The sequence below is a fragment of the Pseudorasbora parva genome, chromosome 1, assembly GCF_024679245.1.
Source record: "Pseudorasbora parva isolate DD20220531a chromosome 1, ASM2467924v1, whole genome shotgun sequence".
Classification (NCBI taxonomy): Eukaryota; Metazoa; Chordata; class Actinopteri; order Cypriniformes; family Gobionidae; genus Pseudorasbora; species Pseudorasbora parva.
The window spans coordinates 42287597-42311621 of NC_090172.1; the positions used below are offsets into that span (position 1 = coordinate 42287597).

Here is a 24025-nt window from a genome sequence, read left to right on the forward strand (position 1 = left end):
GTATGCGGCAGTCCTGTGGGTGAAAATGCCTTGTTGATGCTAGAGGTCAGAGGAGAATGGGCCGACTGATTCAAGCTGGTAGAAGAGCAACTTTGACTGAAATAACCACAACCGAGGTATGCAGCAAAACATTTGTGACGCCACAACACGCACAACCTTGAGGTGGATGGGCTACAACAGCAGAAGACCTAACTAGGTACCTCTCATCTCCACTACAAATAGGAAAAAGAGGCTACAATTTGCACCAGCTCACCAAAATTGGACAGTTGAAGACTGGAAAAATGTTGACTGGTCTAATAAGTCTTGATTTATGTTGAGACATTCAGATGGTAGAGCCAGAATTTTGCATACACAGAATGAGAACATGGATCAGTCATGCCTTGTTATCACTGTGCAGGCTGCTGGTGGTGGTGGTGTAAGGGTGTGGTGGATGTTTTCTTGGCACACTTTAGGCCCCTTACTGCCAAATGGGCATTGTTTAAATGCCACGGCCTACCTGAGCATTGTTTCTGACCATGTCCATCCCTTTATGACCACCATGTTCCCATCCTCTGATGGCTACTTCCAGCAGGATAATGCACCATGTCACAAAGCTCAAATTTCAAATTGGTTTCTTGAACATGACAATGAGTTGACTGTACTAAAATGGCTCAAACTCAAACACAGTATTAGTATGGTGTTCCTAATAATCATAGGTGAGTGTATTTTGAGAAATGTCTCAGTGTCTTTATCCATACGTCAATGGGCTCATATGTTTGTTTGTTTTTCTTTCTTCAAAATGTCTTATTTTGTGTTCCACAAGATGATGAAAGTCATACAGGTTTGGAATGACACAAGAACACACATTATTAGGGTGTCTCCCTGCTCTGGTTTGTCTGCAGAAATAAGAAACAAAGGACTCATTTGACAGAGTTTGGCTAGGAATTTATCACATTCAGATCAATCAAAGAACTTTGAAGGCATTTTACTCAATTTCAGTGTTGCTATAGTTACTGTGTTTTCCCTTTTTATAGGACAGAACACCCCACGAGGCACTCAGACTACCTCTCCATCCATAAAACCTTGCCATCCCTGTACTAGTTGATAAGCATGGAAATCAATTGTTACCTGCTAGTGTGCAGATCTGAGTGGATGGGAAGCGCTAGGATGGGGATATGAACATATTCCTGACATATTCCCACAGAGGAGACTGCTGGGAAATTAGTGAGGTGGCACTAATCAGCCCATGTGTGTTTATTGGGGGCTGGGGGGCAACTGGAGTGCATTAAAAGCCATTAGTTGCCTCTAACATGGCCACGCTCACTTATTTTGACAGATTCATACAGCAGGCTGATTCTCTGCACAGAGGGTGTATCTGTATGCACGCACACACACACCTCCCGATCCTTCACATCCTCTTCAGCGTGCGGCCCATCCAGCCGTGACTGCACACAGTCAAATTGGTTTGGGGTGGGAGGGGGGACTGTGAATAGAAGCTGTTTGTAGTCAAAAGCAGCTGGGCAAGTGAGTGATGGGGAGAAATAAACAGGAGAGATGGCGGTGTGCGTAATACCCTTGATAAACAATGTAATAACAGTACTTAGTACACTTAGGAAGATATTCATAATCTTGTACATGGAAATAGTAATGCTTTTACAAAAATATAAGCATTTTAATAAAATTATATTATACACATACAACCTCAGATGAACAACAACACATGACGTGTCATTATTTATTTAACAAAAACAAAGCCAAATTGGAGAAGCAATGTGTGACAAACTAAGTACACCTTATGATGCAATTGCCTGTAGACCCACCTTTAGCAGCAAGAAGTTGTTAGTAATCTTTTTCTGTATGGCTTCAGTCTCTCACATTGTTCTTTTTTGCCCACTCTTCTTTACAACGCTGCGTTATTTCTTTGAGTTTTGTGGACATTAAATGGGCCAGTGCAACATCTTGACTCTTTTCTTTTACAGTCATTCTGTTGTAGATTTGCTGGTGTGCTTGGGATCCTTGTCCTGTTGCATGGCCCAAATTTGGCCTAGCTTCAGCTGTCGGACACATGGCCTCACATTTGACTCTAGAATACTTTTGTATACAGAGAGTTCATGGTTGACTCAATGACTGTCCTGTGCCTGCAAACCAAGCCCAAATCACCCCTCAACCACCGTGCTTGACAGCTGCAATGAGGTATTTGTGTTGATATGCTGTAATGTTTGGTTTTCACCAAACGTGGCGCTGTGGATTATGGCTAAAACATCTCCGCTTTGATTAGCAGTTCAAGGCTGCTACCCTCCTAATTCTAGTGGAATCAGTAAGAGTGTACTTAGTTTTTCACCCATGGCTTCTCCATTAGAGTTTTTGCTGAATAAACAATTGCATATAATAAGTAATGTGGTGTTGTAAATCCATTTACCTCATTTTAAGACCTGTCAAGGACCATATTATTTTTTATTCACATGCATCACTATATTCATAAAACTTGAATTCCATTTTTACACTGTAACAAATTAATCTAGCATTTTGTCTAATGCTAACTTCCTATTTTATATGTCTGACATAGCTCACCCATACATATGCTGCCATTTTAGATAACTCCAGGAGCAAATGTACATTGCTTAAACTTTCTCATCCAATTACAATCAACCAATACTACAATTCAGAAACATTCATCAACTCTTTCCACACAAGAATTTTCTCCTATTTCACTTCACATTCACATATTTGTCTCTCGTTTGTCATTGGACACTAAACTCTTGATTACTGAATGCGTATTAATAAAACCAACAGTTTTATCCACCCGCATAACACAAATCCTACTTACATCTTTGAAACAATGTTTTACATCTGTTTAAAACAAAGGGTTTTTTTCAGAATCATTTTTGCTCACCTGTAGAATGATTAAAGAAACGCTGGGAGACAGGAGTAGCCTTTATGGCTGCAAGCTCTGGCAAAGATTACCTTTGTGTTGCCTCCAATTTATACTTCTGTGAAACTAGAAGTTGTGGCTGGATTTCATGTTCCTAGTCGCCATGGTGTGAAACAATTAAAAAAAAAAAAAAAAAAAAAAAAAATTATATATATATATATATATATATATATATATATATATATATATATATATATATATATATATATATATATATATATATATATATATATGATTGGGAACATCATTTCTAGTGGTGGCCAACATGTTAAGGCGCAAATTATTAACATGCTAAAAATGAATGCACACAGAGATTATTTACTCTCTCTGTGTGTGTGTGTGTGTGTGTGTGTGTGTGTGTGTGTGGGTGTGTGTGTGTGTGTGTGTGTATATACAGTCTTGTTCAAAATAATAGCAGTACAATGTGACTAACCAGAATAATCAAGGTTTTTAGTATATTTTTTATTGCTACGTGGCAAACAAGTTACCAGTAGGTTCAGTAGATTGTCAGAAAACAAATGAGACCCAGCATTCATGATATGCACGCTCTTAAGGCTGTGCAATTGGGCAATTAGTTGACAGGGGTGTGTTCAAAAAAATAGCAGTGTCTACCTTTGACTGTACAAACTCAAAACTATTTTGTACAAACATTTTTTTTTTCTTCTGGGATTTAGCAATCCTGTGAATCACTAAACTAATATTTAGTTGTATGACCACAGTTTTTTAAAACTGCTTGACATCTGTGTGGCATGGAGTCAACCAACTCGTGGCACCTCTCAGCTGTTATTCCACTCCATGATTCTTTAACAACATTCCACAATTCATTCACATTTCTTGGTTTTGCTTCAGAAACAGCATTTTTGATATCACCCCACAAGTTCTCAATTGGATTAAGGTCTGGAGATTGGGCTGGCCACTCCATAACATTCATTTTGTTGGTTTGGAACCAAGACTTTGCCCGTTTACTAGTGTGTTTTGGGTCATTGTCTTGTTGAAACAACCGTTTCAAGGGCATGTCCTCTTCAGCATAGGGCAACATGACCTCTTCAAGTATTTTAACATATGCAAACTGATCCATGATCCCTGGTATGCGATAAATAGGCCCAACACCATAGTAGGAGAAACATGCCCATATCATGATGCTTGCACCTCCATGCTTCACTGTCTTCACTGTGTACTGTGGCTTGAATTCAGAGTTTGGGGGTCGTCTCACAAACTGCCTGTGGCCCTTGGACCCAAAAAGAACAATTTTACTCTCATCAGTCCACAAAATGTTCCTCCATTTCTCTTTAGGCCAGTTGATGTGTTCTTTGGCAAATTGTAACCTCTTCTGCACATGCCTTTTTTTTAACAGAGGGACTTTGCGGGGGATTCTTGAAAATAGATTAGCTTCACACAGACGTCTTATAACTGTCACAGTACTTACAGGTAACTCCAGACTGTCTTTGATCATCCTGGAGGTGATCATTGGCTGAGCCTTTGCCATTCTGGTTATTCTTCTATCCATTTTGATGGTTGTCTTCCGTTTTCTTCCACGTCTCTCTGGTTTTGCTCTCCATTTTAAGGCATTGGAGATCATTTTAGCTGAACAGCCTATCATTTTTTGCACCTCTTTATAGTTTTTCCCCTCTCTAATCAACTTTTTAATCAAAGTACGCTGTTCTTCTGAACAATGTCTTGAACGACCCATTTTCCTCAGCTTTCAAATGCATTTTCAACAAGTGTTGGCTTCATCCTTAAATAGGGGCCACCTGATTCACACCTGTTTCTTCACAAAATTGATGACCTCAATGATTGAATGCCACACTGCTATTTTTTTGAACACACCCCTTTCAACTAATTGCCCAATTACACAGCCTTAAGAGCGTGCATATCATGAATGCTGGGTCTCATTTGTTTTCTGAGAATCCACTGAACCTACTGGTAACTTGTTTGCCACGTAGCAATAAAAAAAATACGAAAAACCTTGATTATTCTGGTTAGTCACATTGTACTGCTATTATTTTGAACAAGACTGTATATTATATATATATATATATATATATATATATATATATATATATATATATAGTAAAATTATAATATGATCATATATGCAATTAATTATATTATGTTCATATTTTTTGTTAGATAGATTGTCTAACTGTAATGTGTATATTCTGTTTTTGTTGTGGGTATGCTCTTGAGTTCTTATTCAGTTTCCCTGGCTGTTAATTATTTTCCACACACCTGTTTCTATTTTCCTTGATTACGTTCGCTGTGTATTTAAGCCTCAAGTTCTTTGTGTTCAGTGACTGGTATTGTTAATGTTATTTTGTTTTAAAATGTAATTTATGCAACAACAATAAAATAACACACACACACACACACACACACACACACACACACACACACACACACACACACACACACACACACACACACACACACACACACACACACACACACACACACACACACACACAATATTCAAGTTGATTAAGGCTTGAAATAATGACAGACAAGGCCATTATAATATTGTCTTTTAGCAAAACAAATGGACTTTTTTACATTCTTATCTGTCCTGCCCCCCTCCCTCCTTTACTATAATAATGGTGGCTGTCTATTCTGACTTTAAACAGAAATCTCCCTCTTCCAAGGTGACTCCATCTCCATAAATAGCATCTCCCCTGCTGCCAAAACCTTCCCAAATGTCTGAGGTAGCTTCCAGATAATGTACAAAAAAGACTTCTAATTAAAGTTAATTAGCAGGTGCGTCATGCTGTAATTCTGTCGACTTTTGAGATTCTTTATTCCCATCATGCACAGTATTTACTCTGAAAGTAATGTTCTGATGGCGAGGCAGAAGTCGGCATCTACTTGTGTGTTCCCAAAGTATCCCTAGCGCTCCCCCTCTAACAGACCAAAAGTGAAGTCACGGATGTATCTGAGATCTGAAGGAAAAGTTTTGTGAAGTGAATGATGCTACATCTTCATGTGACTGCATCAGTGCTGCCAACGCACACCACAGCCAGAAGGGTCAGCCTGAAATAAACTTACACCAGAGCCAAGAAATCCTCTTTAGCTCCCTCTCTCTCAGCGAGAGCTCCATCACAGTTCACAAACTGCTTGCTTTTGTTTTTGCAAAACAAAGTAAGTGTAAAAATGCTAATGCATGCGACCGCAGTGTGCTACAACCATAGCTATATTAACTTAGTTCACTTACTTTTCAGGCGCCGTTTTTACAATCTACACCTATATTCATTCTGTTTTACAAGAGTAAACAGATTTGTGTTTTGTCAAATGCAATGTAATTGTATTTTTATTTAACGGCAAAACAATTTTTTTTATTTGGATGCGATTAGAATCACTGTGGCGCTATCTTAAATCTCACTTTCTCGATCATCACATAACATCTTTCCAACCCTCATCTCACAGCAGGATCAAGGCTTCACAGTTGACACATATTAGTATGCAGGCAGCTTGTGAGAGGGGCTGTGACGTCAGCAGGAGTAGAGAGGGTGGAAAAGGTGTCCGAGGGAGAGCAGAGGCTCTGGCTGATCGCACCATTATTAGAACAGCAAACACGCTTAAACACCATTAAGTTCTATGTTACATGTGCCATTTAGTTTCCACGGTAACGACAGGGAGGTGTATATTTAGAGCTGATGGAATAAGATCGTGAAGGAGAGGTAGAGATTTGGTGGTGGAGTAAGAAGCAGATGCAATTTATCAAAAAAAGCAAAAAGAAAATATCTTTGACATGATTGAGTCACAAAGTATTTAGAGCCTCTGTGCTGATTCATACCTGGCTGACCAATCCAAACTAATTAAAAAGAGATCTTTTTATCTTCTCTTCTCCTCTCCGTAAAACAGTCCTTTCGGTAAGAGACTACAAGAAACTCACCGGAGAACAGGAGACCGGCTTCTTGTTTTGTTTGAGAATTTGTTTTGGGTCTATAAATCTTGACCAGTTGGAGGCAGCACTGTCTTCAATTCATGCATTTCAAACCCTCAACCCATGTCACTTTACTGTAAGGTCACTGCTCCTAGCAACACTTTCTGAGAAAATGAACATTCATGAATCAGCGTAGGTTTAAAGAAAGGATATTGATTCTAACATATTTGACAAAGAAACAGACTAATGTACAAGTAAGCTAGTTTCTATTTATTCTGGAGTCACTTTAAGGTCCCATTAGTTAATGCATTAACTAGCATTACGCTATTAAGCAATAATATTAGCTAATAAAAACAAAACTGTTCACTGTAAGTTTAATTTAGCCCAGCCCATGAATTAATATTACCACATACAACCACTGATTTTAATAATGTAACATTAACTACGATTAATAAATGTTTTTGTTAGTCCATGCTAACTAATGTTAACAAATTGAACCTTACTGTAAAGTGTTGTTGTATTTCCAAATCTACTCATAAAAAAAGGCATTAATCATCTTATTACAAATAAAATAGGTAATATCTACACTTTTATTATATTTATATATATATATATATATATATATATATATATATAGGAAAAGGATTTGCAAAAGGAAAACAAAAAAACAAAAACAGCTTCTTATTCAATGAAATATAACATTGATTGAACAATTCATTCTTATTTAAGACCGAAGAGCTGCACAACATTCTCGTTCAGAGTGAAAGGATATAATGAGGTGTTAAAATCAGAGGCTTTGAGCTCAGAGAAATATTTTGATCCTGTATCACACGGCTGATGAGGTGTTAGGGTATATGCATGTGAATCAGATGTGAAGCGACTCAGCGGCTGGAGTACAGTACACAAGGCGCTGAGTATTACCATGGCAGCTGAATCCCACCCGAGTCCTGCAGGTGTGTGACTCACCCCCGCTAGCTCAACAAAGGGAGAGAGGCCGCCGCATAGAGACGCAATCTCTTCGTGTATCTCTCTCCTATGCTATGTCACATGCTGCATTTTCTTTTATTTGCTATACACATACAGGTACAATTAAAACGAAATATTGAAAGAAAAAAAATATATATATGTAATTCATCAGTTGTTGACTGGATGGAGACAGAGCTCTTAAAGCTTTTGATTGAAACAAAGCGGTTTGATTTAAGCAGACTAAATGAATGCAGAAATCCAGCATACATCATCAGAGAGAAGTCTGACATTTTACCGGAAGTTTGGGTTACGTCAACAAATGCAATAAGATCTGATCTAAGATAGATGTAAATTTTTATGTAGTGCTGACTTTTTACACGCATGTGAAGCAACCCGCGTAAAAATGTCATTGCTGCTGGGAAATGTAGACATTAAACAATTTTAAATGACACCAGCACATTTGGTAGCCCTAAAACGAACTACATATAACTATGACATAGTGAAAATGAAAACTAAACTGAAAAGACAAACTAAAAATAGATTAGAAAGAAAAACTGGAAACAGACAGAACAAAACATTAAAATATCAACAACAACAAAAAATCACACTGGTTTAGCGTCCAATTCTCACTATTAACTAGTTGATTATTAACATGCATATCACAAAAACATCTTAAAGGGATCGTTTACCAAAAAATGAACATTGTTACAAACCTGTATAAAGGAAGATATTTGAAAGAACGTTTGAGACTAAGCTGATCTATGTAGATCATAGAATACTATAGTATCTATGGTAGTGAATGGCTGCTGAAATATGCTTGGTTACAAGCATTTTTTGAAATATCTTCCTTTGTGTTCAACAAAGAAACGTTTTCAGGTTTGGAACAACTTGAGAGTGACTAAATGGGTGAGATGTAGAATAAACTACATTTTTGGGTAAACTATTCCTTTTATGCCTTATTCTGCATGACTTTATTATAAATCCCTTAATCCTACCCAATACCAGCATTTAATAACTTCATTACTAATTATTAATAAGCAGCAACTAGAAGTTTATTGACACAAAAGTCGTGGTTAATAATTAGTTAACAGTGAGAACTGGAGCCTAATCTAAAGTGTGACCAAAAAAATCGAACAGCTACCCTCGGCCAGATATGCAAAGAGTTCATGAACTGAACATGGAGTACATGAAGTCCATCCAGATTTCATGCCCACGCCACCAACATTTTTATCAAAACATGCAAAAGCAGATTCTGGATTTGTGTTCTTTATTTTGTACTGGAACTACACATGAAAAAGTTAAATTAGCAGATCTAGTTTCAGTTACACTGGTTGAATTTGCACCACTTTCTATTTTCTTACTGCTGTTCTGAGTTTAGCTGATCGAGCTCTTGGATTCTCCTCCACCTCTTCCTCACATGGCTTTATCACTTTCTTTAGATTGACCCAATGAGCGCTCTCTCGCCCCCTCTCCCCTTCTTCATTCTCTTCCTCTTCCTCCTCTCCGTGCTCCTCTCTCTCTAATCCATGCTGGGCTTTGGCTCGCTGGCGAATGCTGCGGCGTGGTGGGGCAGCCAGGTCCTCTCCACGAAGAAAACGCTTGGTCAGCCGGTCCTCCAATGAATGGAAGGTGAGAACACAGAGTCGCCCCTTTGGACGGATCAGAGTCTGCACCACATGCAGGCCGGCGTGCAACTCGTTCAGCTCGTCGTTTACAAATATCCGTAAGGCCTGGAAGGTTTTGGTGGCAACATGTGAAGGCCGCTGCAGGCGGTCACGTTGGGCGTACAGCGCGCTGGCTGGGAATGCCCCTAAAACAAGAGTGTTAAGAGAGTTAAGTTAGTTATTAAGGGTGCGTTCACACTTGTCATGTTTGGTTCGATTAAAACGAACCCTGGTGCGATTGCTCGGTTAGTGCAGTTCATTTGAACATATGTGAATGCTGCAATCGGAACCCTGGTGTGCACCAAACAAGCGGACTGAGGCTGCTAAAAAGATGGGTCTCGGTCCGCTTCCAAACAAACTCTGGTGCGGTTCGATTGATATATGAACGTAACACAGACCAAAGACATGTAAACGAACCAAAAACAGGACGTTATGTCACAAGATGGGACGCTACAAGTGTGCCAGGTCAACAAGTGACCTTTGTTGCCCATTAGTCGGTACAGACGACGGAACTGCCGTCTCTTTTGCGGCAGATCTTCATTTTTTGCATACAACAGAGGAAATCCTGGTGCTGTTTAAATGTTTTGAAAATTTGATGAGGTCTTTGTGAGTTCTCAGCTGGTAATGTACATGCATAAAATTATCACGTTTGATCCAGCACACAGCATTGTTTTGAAAGTTCATTAAGCAAGCTCTGTCGCGAAATATAAGCTATGTCATAAAAGCCGACCAATCAGGTTGTGACCGTATACGTTTGGTTCGGTAACTTAAAATGCCAGTGTAAACGCTAAAAGGACCAGGATTATATGTTTAGTTTTTTGGTCCAGAACAAATGAACCAAACTACAAGTGTGAACAGAGTTTGTTGAAAGGTTCCTTAAAAAAAATCCATAATTTGAACTGTTTACTTCCCCTAGTCTTTTGTTTTAGTTTAGTCAGTTATTGCTCCTTTAAAATAGATTAACTGATTCACATAGTACAGGCCAAAAGTTTGGACACAATACTATTTGTAATGTTTTTGAAAGAAGTTTCTTCTGCTCATTGTCGTGGAAATTCTCAATACGAATATCTGACTTCACCATGAACAATTCAAAACAACTCCCAGTTGTTGATATAAAACTAAAGTATCTCGAGGTAATCCCTTTCTCGAATACATCTAACACAATTTCAATACTTCGAGGTAATTCGCCTCTCGAAGTAAGGTGACAGTGTCCCGTCGAGGAAGCTACTATCACTAGCGTTTACTCAAACACACGTGAGCACACAGGTCTTTAGCATCTATAGGCTGTCACCGTCCTTCTCAGCCGTACACTGGTCTCTGCAGGATCCTTAATACTTTCGAATTACAGCCTCACCTGGAGGACGACTCTATAGTCTTCCAACACTATCACTGTCTCTGCTGTGATCTATGGAGCGCAGAATCTTTAGTACTTCTATTCCTCAGCTACATAGCAAACTGACTCCACTCCCAAGTTGCTATTTGCTGAAATGAAGTTTTATTCACGGCCAGGAGATCACTCGTCACAACAACCAAATGAGTCTCCTGAACAGAAAGAAACATGTACATTTAAACAATACAGCTTGAGTGAAAATCAATGTCACTCAAGTTTCCTTCACTGTGATTGGTTCTGGTGATTGGTTTATAATGTTCTATCATATGACTTCTATTGTGTTAAGCACCTTTTTAGGTGGTCTTTGACCTGAACGTCCTTAGTCTGTGTCTTTCTGTAGTTTCATGTTAAATAACCCTTTTACAACTTCTGAGGACATTATATCAAATATTTCCATCACATCATCAAGCCTGCATTTATTTGATCTTAAATACAGAAAAAATGTAATATTGTGATATATTATTACAATTTAAAATAATTGGTTTTTGATTTTTATTATACTTTAAATGATCATTTATTTCTGTGATGCAAAACTGAATTTTCAGGATCATTCCTCCAGTCTTCAGCTGAATGATCCTGGAAATTCAGTTTTGAATTGCTAGTGTCACATGATCCTTCAGAAACAGTTCTAATATGATGATCATTTATTTTCAAAGTTGGAAATAGTTCTGCTGCTTAATATTTTTTCATAACCTGTGATACTTTTTTATAATACTTTTAAGAATACAAAGTTTAAAAAAAGAAATTTGGGGTCAGTCATTTTTTAAAAAAAATAAATCTATAATTTTATTCAGCAAGGATGTGTTAAATTAATAATAATGATATTAAAGGAGATTTATATTATTTGAAAATATGTTTTTATTGTGAATAAATGCAGTTCTTTTGAACCTTTTACTCATCAAATATGTTAGGCAGCAGAACCGTTTCCAACACTCATAATAAATCATCATATTAGAATGATTTCTGAAGGATCATGTGATAGACTGGATGTCACCTGTGACACTGAAGACTGGAGTAACGATCATGCAAATCATCAGCACAAAATAAAAATGAAAATATGAAAAACATAACTAGATTTGTGATGTTGATAACTGTGGAGACATCTCATTACAGTCTGTGGTTGAATCCAAAATTTCCCCCATAATCTCATTCACTATTCCCTAGTCCAATAATACAGCTCACTTGAAGAAGTGAATGAAAAAACGTGTGAGCGAACTCGGACAGACGGTGAGTGCACATCGACAGTACACTCGTTATTGTAGTGCAATATGGGATTGAATAAGTGCACTCAATGATGTCCACTATGGTTTTGGACACCACTACAAATGGCTGTCTCCTCATATAATGCCTTATTTGAGGGTGTAGGAAGCGATTTTGGATTCAGCCTGTGAAAAGGATCTATCCTAAAGAACTTGATGATAATTTTCAGGTGTGTTTGATTGGGGTTGGAGCTAAACTGTGCAGGAAAGTGGACCTTGACGGCCAGAGTTGAAAACCACTGATTTAGATGTACCTAATCTTTCATATTATTCAACTTACTTTACATGGTTCAATCTTCTTCTTAAATTTTTATATATATATTATTTTGTTGTTGTTGTTGAAAAACAGGCTCACCAAGAAGCACCAAGTAGGACCAAGTAGGAATTCAGGATGATTGGGACACTTGTTGTCATTGAGATAGATGACTTGGAAAAAGTGTCCTTGGTTAATAGTATTGTTTTTTCTCTGTTCACAGAAGCACTGCAGCTGTGTAATGTGACGATATGTGAATCCTTTTCCTGTTCTGTTGTTTATGCTTCTACAGTATTTGTGCAGTTTAAAACATATATTTGTGCAGACACCCATCAGATAAATGAGCTTTGGTTGCCTGACTTGTTCAGGAAGATAATGTAAATAAACAAAATTCTTCACGCAAACTTCTTAAAAACTTGCGTACAAAAGCTGAGACCTGACATGAGAATTGACTGAAGTTAACCACCGCTTACATCCATATTGATAAATGCTTTTTATAAATATCAAATTATTTTTATTTATATTTTTGAATATTATATTATATATTTTTTTAATAATAATTATCTATTCTTTCATATTTTTTCAATCATCGCAAACACAAAGCGGCGCCTCATATCTAATCATAAAAAAGACAAGTAAAACAAGCGGAAATACTTTTTGACAATTAGTTGTAATTTACTAATTTGCAGTCTGTTGTATTATTTACACGTTCCATGGTAATACATTCCAAGTGTCAAAATCTGAATATAGAAAACAAAAACCTCATACTGTAATACTGGCAATCATCTTTACATTTGAAACAACAGTAAAATGATTTATAATTGTAGTCAATATATAATGTATGCTTTGTATTTGAATAATATGGCTCTAGACCTCATGTGCTGGCCCTTTTCTGGCTTTATGAAGTGCATTATTCAGTATGATGGATGATTTTCGCAAAACACTCGAGAAGCAAATTCCTCATCAAAAAGAAAAAAGTGCTGTACACTTTAAGAACATATAAACAAAGAGACAAACACACAGAAAGACAAACACCGCTAGGGACACACAGGAGGATCATTCCAGATCAGTATGTGTGATGAAACAGTGGTTTTGAAAAATAAACAGGCTGTTCTACAAAGCTCCCAAAGCTCATGGAGAGATCCATGCTGTATTGTGCTGAGATGAATTTGCTCAGTCTGAGCAAGGGGAGGTGACTTTGTTTCCTGAACTGACAACTTGCAGAGCTTTAAGTTGCACATAGAAAGGAGACTGCTCATCATTAAACACACAAGATGTCTTACTAGAGGGAAGTGAACAAAAATATGAACATACATTATATATTCACATATATGCAAACATATATGCAAATAACAAAGACTTTTATCTCAGTAGAACATCAAAATATGTTGCCAACAAAATGAAATTCAATAGACTGTCTTTCAAGAGACTGAATAAACAGTCTTGCCTATTGCACAAAACTAGGATAAGGGATTAAGCCAGGATATCTTGGTGATCCTGCCTCAATTTATCAGCTAATATACAGTTATCTTTCATTATCGTTATTGTTCTTGGTGTGAGTGTGCCTTCAGGTTACATTTACACGACAGCAGTGTATTAAACTTTGCATACAGATGACAAGATCACCAAGATATCCCGGTTTAATACCTTATCCTAGTTTTGTGCAATAGCCCCCAGGTTTGCAAGAAAGTAAATGTTGACAAATTTTAAGAAAGAAAATAAATTTTTAAAGAAAGAAAGAAAGACATTTTTAAAGAAAGAAAGAAAGAAAGAAAGTTAACAATATATAAATTGATGTACCCACTGATGTTAGTGTCATATAGCTTCATGCTGACGAATGAGTGGAGGAGATGGAGAGATACGCAACTAAAGAAAAACAGAGGTGTTGCATTTCTCAAGTCTTGCGTTTCTGGGCTTGGAGGAGCGAGACACTGGCCAATCAATAAGACCACATGCCTCTGCCTAGTCATAAGGGACTACGTGAGGAAAAGGAACATTTGAAACAGAAAAAATGAAAAGGAATAACAAAATTGCAGAGAACAAATAGATATATAGATAGAAAGACAGGCCAGAAAACAGGCAGTTTCCTGCAAACAAACAAACAACAAGTTTAAAGAAGGTTATGTGATTTGGATTGTTTGGAACAATAATTATGTACAAACAAAAATATCAAGTTCAGATTTAGCAGGCATAAAAAAATAACAATAAAATAAAAAAATACAATCATTTGTATTGCAGCAATATAAAAAAGAGAAATGGAAAGAAAGCGCCATACAAATAATCAAATCTCAACAGCCTATAGCAGAGGTGTCCAACCCTGGTCCTGGAGGGCTACCACCCAGCAGATTTTAGATCCAACCCGAATCAAACACACCTGAACCAGCTAAGCATGGCGGTCAGGACTGCTTGATAATTACAGACAGGTGTGTTGGAGCAGGGCTGGAACTGAAATCTGCTGGACGGTCGGACACCCCTGGCCTATAGGAGACAGAGTGAATAAATACTCCAATCAGTCTGTTCCTTTTAGCTCAATGGGTGCTCTCCTCACATTCCAAGCAGCAATCGCTATTGATTCTCCATAATTGGCCGTGAATCCTGATGGGTGTGACAATGAGAACAGCCTCTGCCTAATTACCTCTACATTTAGAATTAACTCACTTTATAAAAACCAATGTTTACACAGAAGCCTAATGGGCTGTACATTGTAAACAGGCAAAGATTTATGTCAACTTCCTTTAAAAAAACAAAAAAATCAAAACACATCTATTTTTGCCCCTCTACTACTAATCTTGTTAAATTGTTTAAACAAATTTTAACAATGGAAACATTTTAATAATCCCCCTGGTTAATGGGTTATATTTATATCATACTTAATTATATATATTAAACATAGGCTATTAGAAAGTCAAGTCAAATGTAGTGAAAATGACACGTTGTTAAATGGAAATGTAATTGGTTGGCAGTCTTTTATGAGAGTGCAGGGATTAGAGGGTAACACCCAGCTCATGGTTCTGATAATTGACAGTATGTCTTTATTTGGATCAAACTGATTACTGCATGACATCCTTCGGTAATGAAGGAAGGGGAAAAAGATCTCCCTTGAATGGGGCTCTGCACAAGCACATTTCAGCTTGAATAGAGGGCTTATTCTTTGTCTGACCGTGAATTGAATTATGGATTTCCTTTTGTAATTCCTCTTTATTAAACACGATCTCACGTTGCTTTAAGGAATGAACAAGAGGCAGGACAATCATTCTGAAATTCAAGGCTGTGTTATTCCGAACATCATATAACTGATCAAGATCAATGAATAAAGCAATGGCAAGTGCTTAAATGATGGTATTTAGAACACCGTTCTGGAATTCCAGGTATTAGCAGAAAACATACAAGTCCCTCAGTGTTCCTCAGAGTAAAAAGATGGATCAAAAATCAGTCAAATATGCAAAAGATGCTGAAAAAACAGTGAATTTGCAGGACCTAGAGGATTTTTTTCTGAAGAACATTGGCCAGTTTAACTGCTCAGGACAAACAAGGGACCCATTGACAAGCATGACAAAAAAAAAAAAACAGGGAACGACACATAGTACAAAGAATCAAGTGTATGTACATTTTTGAACTTTCTATAATTTCAACCTTTTTTTGTCTTGTGGACTATACACTGTAAAAAAATAATTACAAAATAAGTTACCTGGTTGCCATAAAATGTTAGATTCATTGAAATTAAAACATTTTGTTAATACAATGAACATTTTTGAGAATCGACAACCTTTTTTCAAATATTATTAAAGATTTTCTAAGCATACTGGGTGTAATTGTGTGTTTTATTTGTGATGACAGTGAAACATGCAATTATATTTGTATTTTCTATTTATTATTAAACCAATGTCCTTCATTGTATCAACTCATTTTTTTTATTTCCATAAACTCAACATTTTAAGGCAACCAGGTTACTTACTTTTTTAAGTTAAACTAACAATATTTTTTACAGTGTATGTAAACATCTTTTGTGTAAAATATCTTTTTCAGGACAGTATACAAAATAACATGCATTTTCTATGATCCTTCTTATTTTGTTAAAATAACTAACACTTTGCAGATTCTGTTCAATGTGTTAAAAATATTTAACGCAATTAACGCAGCATCCGTTTTTTATTGCATTATTCTTTAGCTAGCGTGACATGATGTGATTACACTCTTATTAATTCACACCAAAGCCCTGAACGCTTCACCCCTGAGATCTGTAAGCCTTGTTTCAGTAAAACAGAGACTGAAGTACCATGCTGCGTAAGCGGGATCATATCAAAATGCATATGTCTAAATGTCATCAAACTCCTAAAGTGAACTTATTGAAACGTGCCTCACGTTTGACTCATCCACCGCTTCTCACATGAGAAAGGAACAGAGAAATAACGCAGGTCAGTTTACACAAGGATCTGGCCAAGAAACACTTAGCATTTAAATGTTAGGTTGTACACCAAAGCGCTTGATTGATTCTCAATGAAAACGGCGTGAGACGGCGTTGTGACTCAGTAAATGGTTTATTCCTCATTTATCATGGCGCACAGATATGGCTAAAGGGTGAATATGTTCGTTGAAAAGACTCAATCCTGCATATGCTATGACAACACACTGATGACTCATTTCCAGCAAATGTGTCTCACGGACACTTACATATTTCTCCTTGTTCACCTCTGGGAAAGAATAGAGCAATAAGTGAAAGAGAGAGAGACAGAACTGAAATTAAAGCCTTCCATCTTCTTGTTTACCCTGAAGAGTTAACTAAAATTTGCACAACATTTCCCAATCTATGCTGATCACATCATGTTTCCAGTAAGAACGGAGATGAAGGGTCCTATATTATTCCGTAGTGCCAATTTATGCTTAGAGCTTTTTTGAAAGCTCAGAAAGGGTCATTACAAGTGCCTTGTTCCTGGGTGAGGCTGGCATTATCTGTTATGCACAAGACTTTCAAAGAGTAATGCTTCCGTATTACCTAGTAAATCCCCCTCTATATAAGCAACAGGCTGCATAGGGACACAGCACCTCATGAATGTTATTTGAGGCTGAAAGGGCAGCGCTGCTATTGGCTGCCAGGGTGGGAACTCTATAGAGACAACAGTTTGACTTGGTTGACTGTCCACAAAAATGACTGTTAATGGAAAGTTATCAAGAAGAACATCAACATTACTTATAACACCAAGGCTTAAATCTGTACCTCCTGAAGTGCATATGACAGATTTCATATGACAGTTTTTGTGTCAAACTAGGTCTGAATAAGCATAAAGTTTGTTTTATATTTCTGTGCAGAAGCATGGCACATTTACAAATATACAGTGTGGTCCAAAAGTTAAGTGGATTTATTATTTATTGCAAATTTATCAAAATTTTCAGTGAAAAAAAAAATTAATAACATGAATTTGAGAACTGTGCTTCAATGGAAGAACACATGGTCAGACATCCTGTTTATGTCCAGGTTTAAATTAGTTTTTTTTTTTTTTCAGTGCGTTCTCAGACTTTTGAACCCCAGTGTATTTGTCCCTGTGACAGAAATAAGTTCATATTCCATTACCTATTTGTGGCAAACAGTGCAGTCAATTGTATCCATTGTTTACAGTCTCTTGCAACACGTCAAGACGCGTCGTGATGTTGTTCCTTGTATTTTCATCTCGCAGTCTCAACGCCAGAAGTATGTCTGAAGTTCAATGAGACACTAAATCCCAAGTTAATCAGACAACAATCGACTGCTTTGAATAAAAAGAATCTGCTAAAAACTCATTGAATAGCTAGATGCTAAGTTACACTAGGACACGTTATCCACATTCTGAATTAAAGAAGGTAGCAATCCTTAATAGATATCACAGGGATCATTCAGCAAAATATGACAATTCTGTCATCATTTACACACACTTGTGCCATTCCAAACTGAACCCAAATGAAATTGTGCAATTTTATTCTTTTCTTTTGTTCATATAAAGAATATCAGTGGGTCTAATTTAGCTTTATTGTATAGACCACAAAAAAGCATTTTGTGTGTGTGTTCCATTAAAATAGACAGTCCTACTGATTGGGAATGACATGAGTGTGAGTAAATGATGACATATATTTAATTTTATAGTGAACTATCCCTTGAGGTTGAAATAAAACTAGATTTTGTGTAAAATAGCCAGTAAACAAACAAACTAATCAACAAAGAGAAAAAATATATCCTGTTTTACGAAAGGAACTGCATGGAGAGTGAACTCCAGCTAACATGCGTATAGACTTTAAGGACTGCCTTAATTCCAAAACTGTGATGTAGGCCTAAGGAAACTCAGGAGAAAGCGAAAGATCAATTTTCATCAGCGCTCCAACAAGTCTGCTTCTCAACCAGTGATCAATAGTGGGCTGATTAGTGTCTCTTACAGTGATATTAAAGCATGACCAGCCGTTTAGACAACTGTTTAACCATGCTGTCAAAACCTGTGAGCTGCTCCAAATGAATCTGAACATTTTATGGTAAAGTTGGATAGATGGCTTCAAGGTGTATGAGAGGGGTCAGTGTGGCTGTCTGGGGTCAATGAGGGAGCGTGGTACTGGCTCTAAGCCAGTTTTGTGCTGACGCTCATTATGATTCAAAGTGGTCTGATATGTAGAAAGCTGATCTGTGCATTGGGATTGAGGGACATTTTCCTTAGGGAATCTGGATAATCTTCTGTCACGCCAGCTGGGTTCATACTGATGAGAATATTAGACTGCACGACCTCGTCTTTTCTCTAATGTGTTTGACTAAATAGAGCGGATTCCCCGTTTTAACATGGAATAAAGCCTGCCTACCAGTAACTATTGTAGACTAAAAAAAAAAAAGGTCTAGGAATTACTTTGAAACAATTTTCACTTCGAAACTTCTAGTGCATTTCACAAATAATCACAAAGAAACAACAAGTAACATGATTAAACATGAGATTTCAAAGTAGAAATGCTAAAATTGTATTTTCTTTGTTTTATTTAGTTTTTTGGTTATTATTGCTACAGTGTAAATGGCAAAGGAATAAAGGGTGCTTAACAAAGGAAACGTGTTTGTCAAAAGGATTGTGACTGCTTACGATATACAGCAACCAAGGCGGAGATAGGCTCAAGAACTCAAGAACTCGCCTCCAAAAGCAAGGGCAGTGATGCATTGTGGTGCTTGGTTGGTCACGTAAGGAAACAAAGAGCTCATAAGAGGGAAAACTCCCATGATTCCCATTGTTATGGTGTCTAAACCCCTCCCTTTCCTCCATCATCAGCACTGATAAATACACACGTATACAAATGCACATATATCATCCCTCCTCCTGCTCCATCAATTGCTTCCCTTGGCAACGGTAATGCCGGCAGCCCACCGCTGACCCCCAGGGACCCTCGAGAGTCAGAAGCTTCCAGATTGATTGGAATAAACATTGTTGTTGACTCGCTCTACTCTTCAAAGAAGATCAAACAACTGCCCTTAGTCACACCTGTTCTCCCGGCGTGACGCATGTGCTTGCCTCGTGCTACCGTCATCTTCTGAAGTGACTATCTATCTCGTCGCCAGCGTCGGGCTATGGAAACAGCGCTGGCAAAAATAAAGCAGCCGATAAATATAATATCAAAAAGCATCAAGCTGCCGCAATGTGGTGCGTGTGACGCGTGCGTTTGGAGAAGTGTGTTGGTGGGGGTGCGGTGAAGGGCACGAAAAGGGAGGGAGCGAGTGTGAGAAACAAATCAAAGGGTACAAGGAGGGGGGAGTCTGGGGGAGGAGAGGATGGGAGTGCGAGTCTAAATACGAATTAAGGAAAGGGGCTAAAAAAACGCATCAAACCCCACCTGCAGGTTTTCGCTACTGCTCTCTCAATCACTTCGGGTTTTTATTAATAACAGCCTTGTCAATCGCAAGACATGTGTTGCTGATGGATACTCAGACGGTGAGAAACAGGCAGCTGAGTGGGGGGAAGGAGAACGGCAGAGATTTCGGATTAGAAAATGCCATCTTTTCTCCCCTTCTCTTTTTCCAGGACAAATAGGTCCCATAGGGAGAGTTTGCATTAATATCGCTCCCTCTCCTCGCCTCACTCTAGTGTAGGGAATTAATGAGGGGGGGTACCTGCTACGATGCTGGCCAGTTGCAGGGTCCGGCCGATGGGGTAGACGCTGCGTGCCTGTGCGATGGCCGCCGCAATTTTCCTGGTGTGCCGCTCCTCCCCGTACGCGGCCAGCACGGACGCAAGCGCCTGTTGATCTAAGGCGTTGACCACGTCAGCCGCGCAGGGCATGTCGGGGTACCTACGCACAAAGAGGAGCCCAATTAAGCAGCTTGACGTCACAAGTTCCTGGCTGACAGAAGCCAAGCCTGACAGCTCTAAGACACCAGTGAAAACCCCTCCCACCCTTCCCACTCTGGGAGATGTGGGCTTGAGATCTATAAAAAGAGAGAGAGAGCGTGTGTGTACATGAGAGAGAACAGGAGGGAGAAGCGGTTAGCGACAAATATAAAAATATCAAATCATGATCTGAATTATGCATTCGCTTTTGCTTTCTTTAGGAAAATATGTACGCACACTCGGAGAAGAACAAAGAAACCAGGGTAAATGAGACAAAGTTACACACCTACATAAAGGGGAAATATATTAGCTTTCTAATACGAATAAAACTTAATATTTCATCTAGTCAGTTTCAGTCGGCAGCTGCTCGGCACACTTGTACATCCGCACTGTGGTTCATATACTCACAATAATTCATATTTTCCCTAAACATCTGGACTCAGATGTTCAGTTCTTCATATTTGTACTGAGTATAATTTGGATTTGATACCTTGGGTTCTGAATGGCGTATCTCTTTGTCTCTGTACTAATTGTGAGGGGAACAAAGAAAAACTGAGCTCTCAGGTACACAGATTGTGTAGAATTTACTTTAAATCAAATTCCAACCAGAAATTGATCTGACAAGTAACACTATGAATTAGAAGTAGAAAGACTGAAGTGGTATTTTCTTATACTTCAGAATAATTGTGTACTCTCACTGACACTGGAAAGTGAGCATGTGCAAAAGCCGTTTCAGCCATTTGTCTCTCGGAGTCAACTTTATCCATGAAAGGCATGCAACGCACGAGAGATGAGAGATGCATGATGAACCTTTTATCATAACCTTTCTTTTTGAATCAGTGACGTTCTGGATCTCACATCATCCTTGAATGTTTTCTCTCCTATTTAGTTTGTCATTCATGTGGGCACAACTAAGAGCAGAGAAATAATAACTCAAAACCGAGACTGACATGCTGATTAATGCAAAGTATGTTCTGTTCTTCTTGAAGGACAGCTAGAATCGTCATGCTGTCGTAAAGTTGAATTCTTGTTTAAATAAAGTGTAGTCAGATATGGTGGGCAGGACCTGGAATGACCTGCACTATATCTTGCCCTTTCTCTTTTTCCTTTGGGTGTCTCTCTCCCTCCATCTCTTTTTTTCAACCATTTCATCTCGCCCCCAGAAAAAAAAGTTCAGAGTCAGTTACAGTGGGTGGGATTTCCACCTCATTAGGAAGTTTTGACAAAGTTTTCACTGTGATAATAAGAGAGGAAGCCACTAGTTCTTCTTTAAATCAGAGAGGATCTGTTGTTAGCATGTGAGGTGTAATAGATTTTAGCAATGCTAAAACCCCATTCAGGGGCTGTTTCCGAAATATACCCCCCTCCCCCTCCATACCCTTAAATAAGGCACTATTTGAAGGGAGAGCAATTTGTAGTGCCGCATAAAACCATAGTGGATATTACCATTATGAGTGTACTCATTCTACCCCGCAATGTACTGCAATAATGAGATGGATGTACGGATGTACACTTAGCAACTGGAGAATACCCATAATGCACAGTGAGAGTCACATGTCGGATTAATACCCACATTTGACCAGAAGATTGTGCCTACAGCTGAATCATCCCATCCATCCATTTTCCAAACCAATGGCCAATATGGGTACAGCATAATATCACACAGGTATTAATTCCTTTTTAATTCATTATTAAATTGTTTAATTAAGGTATTATACATTTTCCATGACATATAAATCTTTTAATCTTACTACTGCTGTCAATTTCAAATAATTAATAAAATGTAAGCACAAACTATGCAAAAGCGGAAGTCCTTCCAGTGTACTCCAGGCATTGTCCGAATTCACTCACTCGTTTTCATTCACTCCTGCAAGTGAACTTTGTTAGTGGACTAATGTAGGGAATAGTGAATGAGGCTATAGGGAGCGATTCCAGATACAGTCTATCTATGTCAGTGTTTCCTAATCCTGGTCCTTTAATGTCCACAACTTTGCACAGTCTGTTGCTGTGTCCCAATTTGCATACTGTCCTTCCTAAATAGTATTCGAAATTGGAAATAATGTCTCCCAAATTGTAGTATGCAGGATGTGAAAAGATTACTGTGCCGGACGTGAAAAAGATAACTGCGCTAGGCTGAAGCTAGCAAAAAATAAATAATAATTTGTTACATTTATATAACGCTTTTCTAGGCACTCACTTTACATAAGGGGTTCTCCTCAACCCCCACCAATGTGCAGCATCCACCTGTATGATGCGACGGCAGCGATATTGAGCCAGAACGCTCACCACACACCAGCTGATTGGTGGAGAGGAGAGTGATGAAGCCAATCCGTATATGGGGATGATTAGAAGGCCATGATGGGCAGAGGCCAATGGGCAAATTTGGCCAAAATGACAGGGTTACACCCCTTCTCTTTATCAAAGGACATCCTGGGATTTTTAATGACCACAGAGAGTCAGGACCTCGGAACAAAACATCATAAACAGAACATGCCAAGCACCACAATGCACCGGGTGTACGATAGGGCCCTTTGTGATTGGTTTATTTATAGGTGAAAGGGTATGGTTTTATCAAAGATAGCTATAAGATCAAACTGTTGACATGTGGCTCCCCAGCCTAAATAGTGCCACACCATAGATTGTAGCACAAGAGTATTATTTGTTTAAAAACGATTGCCACATCTATTTAAATTCCAATAATGCATTTGTACTATTTGTAAAGGCATATTTAACCCTAAAATTATTTACTTGCACATCATTTTAAACCCATAAACTGTTCATTTTGTTCTGTGAAATACAAAATTAGAATTTTTGAAAAATCCTTACGCAGCTCACCTTATCATTTTTAGAGCTGATATCAATTTTTACCGTTTTATTACATTATTTTGTATTTTTTATATGGGTATAGGCTACTTTTGAAAAAATATTTAAACATCTGTCATTTAATAAAGCTTCTATCACAAAAATATGTATCTAGCAAATGTAACTGGCTCAGAATTGCATGTCTCTTCCAACATTCGCTTTGACGCATCCTGTTTCAACAGCTTGTTTACATCTCTGTGCAGACTTCAGCAAGACACCCGCATCAGAAACAAGTTTATTTTTAAGGCGTCTCAGATCTGTAAATCTGCTTTGTCTGTGAATTATGGTTTTCTATATATCATGTTTTCAAAACTCATACTAACATACTAACCTAATAACCAATGAACAGTTGACAAATTTGACAAAACCAAACCAAGCCAATCAGGCTTGTTGGTACTATGATGCAGATCATTAACTTCCTTTAATCTTGAGTTCATGAATAATTATGACGTGCACGCACATGAAAGTGTGACAGTAGCAAACTGCCAATCACATGCCTTAAAACATGGAGAAACTGCGATTCAG

The 24025-nt window shown here is 38.1% G+C and overlaps 1 protein-coding gene across 1 annotated transcript in view; it reads right to left on the reverse strand.

Annotated features, from left to right (window-relative positions):
* Positions 1-8534: 8534 nt before the first annotated feature.
* Positions 8535-24025, reverse strand: part of mettl15 (methyltransferase 15, mitochondrial 12S rRNA N4-cytidine) — an 81630-nt gene continuing 66139 nt past the window's right edge. Inside the window, exons 5-6 of the mRNA XM_067441200.1 lie at positions 20422-20600; positions 8535-9564 (exon numbers count right to left, since the gene is read on the reverse strand). Coding sequence (XP_067297301.1) covers positions 9104-9564; positions 20422-20600 — 640 coding nt within the window. The 3' untranslated portion in view covers positions 8535-9103. The remainder of the gene's footprint in view (positions 9565-20421; positions 20601-24025) is intronic.